Source organism: Rhinatrema bivittatum, chromosome 3 (assembly GCF_901001135.1).
Source record: "Rhinatrema bivittatum chromosome 3, aRhiBiv1.1, whole genome shotgun sequence".
NCBI classification, from domain to species: Eukaryota; Metazoa; Chordata; class Amphibia; order Gymnophiona; family Rhinatrematidae; genus Rhinatrema; species Rhinatrema bivittatum.
The window spans coordinates 276,504,909-276,512,271 of NC_042617.1; the positions used below are offsets into that span (position 1 = coordinate 276,504,909).

Here is a 7,363-nt window from a genome sequence, read left to right on the forward strand (position 1 = left end):
TCTTCTGCTGTAATTCAAGGTCACCATGGACTATCATTTTGTTCAGTTTAGCACTAGAAGGATCTGAACAGCTTCAAAGGTATTGATAGCTCATTGGAAGAAGGAAGTGATAGGGAGGCCTTACATATTCAAGGGATTGCTGCTTCTCAGGATTGAGAGTGGAATCTACCAGGGTACAGGTGGATTTGTGGGCAGAAGTTATTTGATGTCACCCAGTAGAGGGGGGATAGCTTAGGTCAGGGTTGTTCAGATTGGTTTTCAGGTCCCTCAGTCAAGTTTTCAGAATATCCATAATGCATAAGCATGAGAAATATTTGCATACATATAGGGTGGCCCAAGGACCAATTTGAACACCTCTGGCTTAGGTATAGCCTGTATCTGGACTGGTTTGGCTGGATGAAGCAGAAGGAGAAATTTTTAGTTCTTAGCTGATTTCCTTTCCTTGAGTCCAGCCAGACCAGTCCAGGATCCTCCCTGTTCTACCAAGTGTATTATTCCCCTGATTCATTTTCAGTATAACTGCTTGTGTGCTCTAGTTATTGTGCTGGATGTTAAGGTAATAAACTTTTATCAGAGAATGCAGGTTGTGGGGTTTTTTCCCTCCCTCCCTTAGAATCCCTCTGATTTTTGCTTTTTTTTTGGGAGGGGGTGAAGGGAATAGTATATTAAAATTGTTCATCTTAACTCGTTATATAAAATCCTGGCAGGCTGAGGTCAGCACAGGAGCCTATAAGGGGTGCTGTCAGCAAACCAGTTAATTTGTCTCCATCTGCTGGTTAGGAGGTATAAACCATGTATCTAGACTGGTCTGGCTGGACTCAAGGAAAAGAAATTCCAGGTAAGAACTAATTTTTCTCCTTATCACCACTCTCTTCTCTCCATTTAGGGTAAGATATTTAGGTTCTTAGATATAGTGTAGTGTCTGTACTATTTTGGTGGCCCTTCTCTAGACTGATTCATCTTTCTTCAGAATTGAACACAATACTCCTAATGAGATCTCACCAGCTTGTTTCTTTTCCTACTAGTAGAACCTCTGTTTGAGCATGTCTGCATTCCTCTGAATCTGGCCACTGTAACCTTGATGATTGGACATGATCACCTAGAGGGGTGTCTCCTGTTGGTGCACCTCGGTATCTCATCTCACCTCGTCGTCTTCGTGCTGTAACTCTGAGTCTTTGTCACAAGTATATGTCTGTTTTTTTTTAAGCATTAAATCTCAACTTTCACATTCTTGTCTATTCCTTAGACTTTGTGCAGTTTCATTGCTTTTCATTTCCTCTAGATTGTCAACCTGAAGGCTCATTTAAACAATTTTTTGTGGCAAGTTAAATATTTACAGTAGAACAAACTTAACTAAATCATATGCCTTTTCTCAAACATTTTTCTCCTTCCTCTCACTGTAGCCTGGAAATGCCCAAAGATGAGTTACCGAATCATAACTGTATCAAGCACTTGAGGTCTGTGGTACAGCAACAGCAGATAAGAATAGGAGAATTGGAGAAGGCAGCTGCTGAAAGCAAGCATCAGCTCTCTGAACAGGTCTGGGAAGAAAAAAAAACCCTTTTGAGTCTGTGCTGACTTCTTCTTTAGCAGCAGCATTCTTGCACTGTCCAGTTTAGAAATGGGAATGGTTCTGCTAGCTATGCTGCATGCAGGGCAAAGATGCACATTTCATCCTACAGCAACGCTTTACAGCAGGACGACTCAAAAGGGCACACTGGGAATCTGTTTGGATACTGCTCTCCAAAGCCCTGTCCTGTCTCCCAGCATGGCTGGATTTTATGGCCTAGCATTGGCTAGGCCTCTTGAGACCTGCAGCCCTTGACATGTGTACTAGTGGGTGAGGATCAGTGGCTGACCTTATCCTTCAATAAACTATTCTGAGTACAGTAAAAATTTGGGTGGTTAGAATATGAGGAAGACTGTCTGCTTCAGCACAGGTAACTGTGGTATTTGACTTTTCTTGTCTTTTATTCTTGCTTCTGTCACAGAAAAGGGATATTCAGTTGCTCAAGGCTTATATGAGGGCAATACGAAGTGTCAATCCCAACTTGCAGAATCTGGAAGAAACAATTGAATACAATGAAATTCTCGAGTGAGTAATGCACATAGTCACCTTGATTGGAGGGTGTGGAGGAAGGCAGCAAGAGTTTAGGTTTTTTGTTCCCCTCTTACTCAGTGACTTGTCTTTTGATGAAAACTGGTGCTGCCTGGACTCTGAGCTGTAGTGTTAGTATGAATGGCTTGGGACAAGCCATACTGTTACAGGGATGCTAGTGTATTCCATGCCACAGATGGCCTAGCAGTTCTAGAAAGACAGAGGGAAGCTGCTTAAAGAGCAAAAGTAAATGATCACTTTTTATCCTGTCTCACCAGTTGAGACAAGTAGGTAGTTCTCCACCCCCACATTACCACCACCATCCCCACCAGCAGATAAAAACTGAGGACACAACTTTTCCTATGATGTCGCCATGAGTACATACAGCCTGGTCTATGCCAAGCGGAGTTCTCTTAGAATTTTTAATTTTCAAACCAATGTTTAGCAGCAATATTTCATTTTAATGTTGACATTTTTGGCCTGGCAGCTTCCTCCTGCTTGTTTATGCTTGTAGCAAAATTGGAACCAGCCTCTAGTGTCATGAGCCTTCATGCACAAATAGCTTAAGTTCCCAGAGTATTTTCCCTAGTTTTATATGCTTCCTTAGCCCGGCCATTGCACCCTTACTGTTGAGCAATGGCTGGTAGACCTCACAGGGGTTATAATTGCAGCCTCCCCAATTGGTTTAGGGAGCAGAAGCCATGTCTGGGAATCTAATCCAAGTCTTGTAAGTGGCAGTGTACAGTGCCACCTCTGTCACCAGGCTGCCCGCCCTCCCTTCACTGTACTATTAGTATACAAAGAGCAAGCTATTAGCGCAAACTCTTGTGGATCTTAACTACTTTTGACTTCCCTTCTATTGTGTGTTGTGCAGGTGGGTGAACTCGCTGCAGCCAGCACGGGTAACGCGCTGGGGGGGTATGATCTCTACGCCAGATGCCGTGCTCCAGGCAGTCATCAAACGCTCTCTGGTGGAGAGCGGCTGCCCCACCTCTATCATCAATGAACTGATTGAGAATGCACACGAGCGCAATTGGCCACAGGGCCTGGCCACACTGGAGACTCGCCAGATGAACCGCCGCTACTATGAGAACTACGTGGCCAAGCGCATCCCTGGGAAGCAGGCGGTGGTGGTTATGGCATGTGAGAACCAGCACATGGGTGAGGAGATGGTGCTGGAGCCTGGTCTGGTGATGATCTTTGCACATGGAGTGGAGGAAATCTAAACTGGAAAAAAAAAACCAGCACTACAAAGCTTTCAGAATTAAAGTCTAACTTTGGAAAGTGCTGCCCTGTCCCGGTGAAGCCAGCCCAGCTGAGTGTGTTCTTGCTTTTTACCAGGGCATTATTCTTGCATACAGATATGTTTGTGCCCTAGCCAATGTTCACCTGTGGCAAACACTTCCAGCCATGAGGGGGAAAGGCAGCTCTCCATCCTCCTGCCCCACAGTAATGGAGAATGTAGTCCACCTTTTTATTTCTATGGAATAGCTGAAGATAAGACTATGATTTATATAAAAAAAAAAAAAAAGTCATGTTTAAAACAGTGGAACTCTCTATATACCAGACTTGAACACAAATATGATTCCGAAACACTAAACTCGAAGATCTTAGCCAGGGACAAGGTTACAGGTTAGAAAGCCAAGCAATTGGAATCAACCAAACTAGCTATGCTGCAGGAAGAGAAGCTTTCCAGGAAGGGCTGGTTTCTTTGCATTAAGAGCTGCTGAGGAATGCCAGAGTTGGCATTCCACTAAGGTTTGTGTGGGACCTATTGCTCACAATAACATAAAGGGGTTGCATCTGGCACAAGAGCTGCTTGTTCATTGGGATTTTACAGAGATGAATAATGCCAAAAACTTAACTCCAGGTGACCTCTCCTCCCTCCCCGCCCCTGGCATTGCGGTCTTGAAGTGCTTGGGTGTGAATGAAGTTCTGCCAAGCAGAACTGGAGTGGAAGGTGTGGGGGTGGGGTGGGGAAGAGGCCATGTCTTTGGGGGAATCAGTGTTGTGAAGCTGCAGCACAGACAGAACCCCTGGCAGCGTGTCTACTCTCACTCCCTTGGCCCCAGGAAAATGCAAGAGACTGCTCTATTCCCAGTTCTATGGCCCTTGACTTGGGCTCTTTTCCGGGCTCCATGAGCTGTTTTTGTTGCCTTCCCACTTCCTGGTTTTGTCTTGGAACTTGACGATCAGAGCTTTATGTATTCTGTTGCAGATGTTATGTAATGACTGCTTAAGTATTTTTGTATTTTGCTTCCTTTTCTGTTTGTATTGTTTGCCTTTTTTGTTAAAATACAGTTAAAGAAAAATCATTAATTTATGCATTGGGATTTTATTTCCTCCCACTATTTAGTCTCATTTTAAATATTTACCAAATGTTTGTTTACTTTTTTTATATTATTATGAAACAGATGTGCTCCTTTTTCATGCTTTCCTGCTGAGTGGGAGACGTGTTTTTAAAGGAATAAAGATTGTTTGCAGTGGCAGGTCAAATCTGGTTCCCTGTATGCCATAATGGATGACCAGGGGAGAGAAGGCCTATTTAATCCTAATTTGGTTCCTCAGCCAAATACCAAAATGCTTTATGCCATGTATGCTCAGTCTACTTGAGGCGAGTTTTGCCATAATAGCAACGGCTGCTGCAAGACCTGATGTGCTATCCATTCTCCAACAGGGATAAGGGGGTGAAGAGGGAAGGCTAGAATGTTTCATGTCCATAATTTCTGAAGACCACAACTTGTTTCATAAACTAATTAATAGTCTATAACACATTATGGAATAGACATTTTCCCTGTAGGTACCTGGATCAGTCCAGACAGTGGGTTATATCCCCCGACCACAGATGGAGTAGAACAGAGTTTGAGAGCGTCAGCATATAGAGTAGTGCACCCTCTGCTGGAGCTCAGTATTCTTCTGACTCCAGCAGATGCGAGTGGGGGGATCCACTGGCTCCCCCAGATTGACAGGGTTTCTTCATTTTTAGTTATTTCTTTCTTTTTCTCCACAGTATTTCCCTGTCTTATGTTTCTCTTCATTTTGGATCCTTAAAGTTTAAAAAAAAAAAAAAAAAAAAGTTTTCAATTTGAGGAGGCGTGTGTCTGTGGCTTTGCCTTCTCTATTCTGTACTCCTTTCCTCTTCCGTTGGGGTAAGTGGAATTTTTTTGAGTTTCTTTCTCCACAGGTTTGCTTCTTTTTGGTGGTGCCCCGTGGATGCCGGTGGTTCCAGCCGCTCCACACGTCATTGGGGGTCCCGCGGTTCGCAAGCTCCGCCCGTGGGTGTGTGCTCAACTGAAACGGGGGTTTCCCCCGCAGTTACTGGACCCCTTCGGTGGGTGGTTAGGGCCATTTCCAGGCCCCCCCGCGGCACTAGCTCGTCTTTGGGCCCCCCCCGAGGCTTTTCTTTTTCCCAGTGCTGACATGCCGCGGTCCTCGAGGTGTGAGGCCTGCGGCGAGCCGGGGAATCAATTTCTGAGGGAGGGGCTTTGTGAGCGGTGCTTCCCCGATGGGGAAGGCACCCTGCAGTCCTCCGGTGCGATTTCGGACCTGCCTCCTCCTCAGCCCGGGTGGTGCGGGCCGGCCACGACGCCGCCTTTGGCGGGAACGGCGGCCATTTTAGGGGGTCAGCGTGAGACGGACTCGCTCCCAGATACAGACAGGATTGGTTGCACTGGCTCTCAACAGGCTTTGCCCCCGGCGGGAGGTTTGCCTGACCGGGGCTCCCAGGACGGTCCCCCCCCCAGGGATTCCAATCAGCTCTCCGTTTTTCTCACCTGACTTTATTCTGGCAATGCACATGGCTTATTTGCAGGGTATGGGAGCGCAGGCGCCTAATCCCCTGGGGGCCCCTCCCCCCAAGGTTCCTAAACTTGCTGTTGGTCTCACCGCCTCGTCCGTTACGCCTGGATCCCTGCCAGGTCCCTCTCCCGTGCCACCCCGGCGTACCACGGGGGCGGCTTCGCCAGTGAGAGACATCTCCCCGGAACCCCCGGAGGCACATCCGGATGGACATACGGAGGGGGACGACCCTCGAGCCCTACGGATTTTTCAAAAAGAAGAGCTGGATGAACTCATCCACCATATTATTCAGGAGCTGGACCTCCACCCACCTCCAGATCTGCCGATCCCTGTGGCTCCTGCCGTCGCCACCTCGTCTCGCAAAGGGGATCCAGTACTTGCCGCCCTCCGTCCTAGGGCAAGGGCTTTCCCTATCCATGAGTCCTTCCTACAGCTTCTCACTAGGGAGTGGGACACTCCCGAGGCGTCCTTGAAAGTCACACGCGCCATGGAAAAGCTATACCCGCTCCCTGAGGATTTTTTGGATCTTATCAAGGTGCCCAAGGTGGACTCAGCGGTGTCGGCAGTGACCAAGAGGACAACCATCCCGGTCACGGGGGGGAACGGCCCTGCGGGATACGCAGGACCGTAAACTAGAGAGCTTCCTCAAGAGGGTCTTCGAAGTCTCCGCCCTAGGTATGCGGGCTGTGATGTACAGTTCGCTCGCGCAAAGGGCCAACTTACTCTGGGTACAGCAGCTTCTCACCTCTCAGGAATTGCCCCCCGAAGAGGCCGCCCAGGCGGACCGGCTAGAATCTGCCATAGCATACGGGGCGGACACCCTGTATGATCTTTCGCGTAATGGCACGGTCCATGGTTTCGGTTGTAGCAGCCCGACGGCTCTTGTGGCTTCGCAACTAGGCAGCGGATGCTTCCTCCAAGTCGAGCCTTGGCTCCCACCCCTTTTGGGGGAAGTTCTTATTTGGAGAGGACCTGGATCAGATCATCAAGTCACTGGGGGAAAATTCGGTGCATCGGCTGCCGGAGGATAGACAGCGTTCCTTCAGATCATTTTCTTCCGGTAGAACCAGGGCCAGGGCACAGCGACGTTATAGGTCTTACCGACAGTCCGCTTCCCGGACACAGCAGACAAGATCCCAGCCTTGGTCTCGTTCCTTTCGTGGGCGGAGGCCCGCGAGAGAGGGTCCAGGGCAGGGAATTCCGCCCACAAAGTCATCCCAATGATGCCAAAGGAGCACACTTCTCACCTCCCCGGATTGGAGGCCGCCTCATGGACTTCTACGAGGAGTGGGCAGTTTTCTCCACGGACCAGTGGGTGCTGGACACCATAAGAGACGGTTACGCCTTGGAATTTGTCCGCCCCCCCGAGGGACCGGTTCATCTTCTCCCCCTGCGGTTCGGATCTCAAGAGGATAGCGGTTCAACAAACATTAGACCGACTGCAGGAAATAGGGGCCATCGTTCCCG

General features: G+C 48.3%; 1 protein-coding gene across 3 annotated transcripts in view; it reads left to right on the forward strand.

The window, feature by feature from the left end:
- The window catches only part of RNF41 (ring finger protein 41), an 81,682-nt gene extending 77,265 nt beyond the window's left edge, over window positions 1-4,417 (forward strand). For all 3 annotated transcript variants that reach the window (XM_029594714.1, XM_029594713.1, XM_029594712.1), the window contains exons 4-6: window positions 1,404-1,539; window positions 1,992-2,095; window positions 2,973-4,417. In XM_029594714.1, the coding sequence (XP_029450574.1) occupies window positions 1,404-1,539; window positions 1,992-2,095; window positions 2,973-3,324 (592 nt within the window). In that variant the 3' untranslated portion in view covers window positions 3,325-4,417. The remainder of the gene's footprint in view (window positions 1-1,403; window positions 1,540-1,991; window positions 2,096-2,972) is intronic.
- Window positions 4,418-7,363: the final 2,946 nt, after the last annotated feature.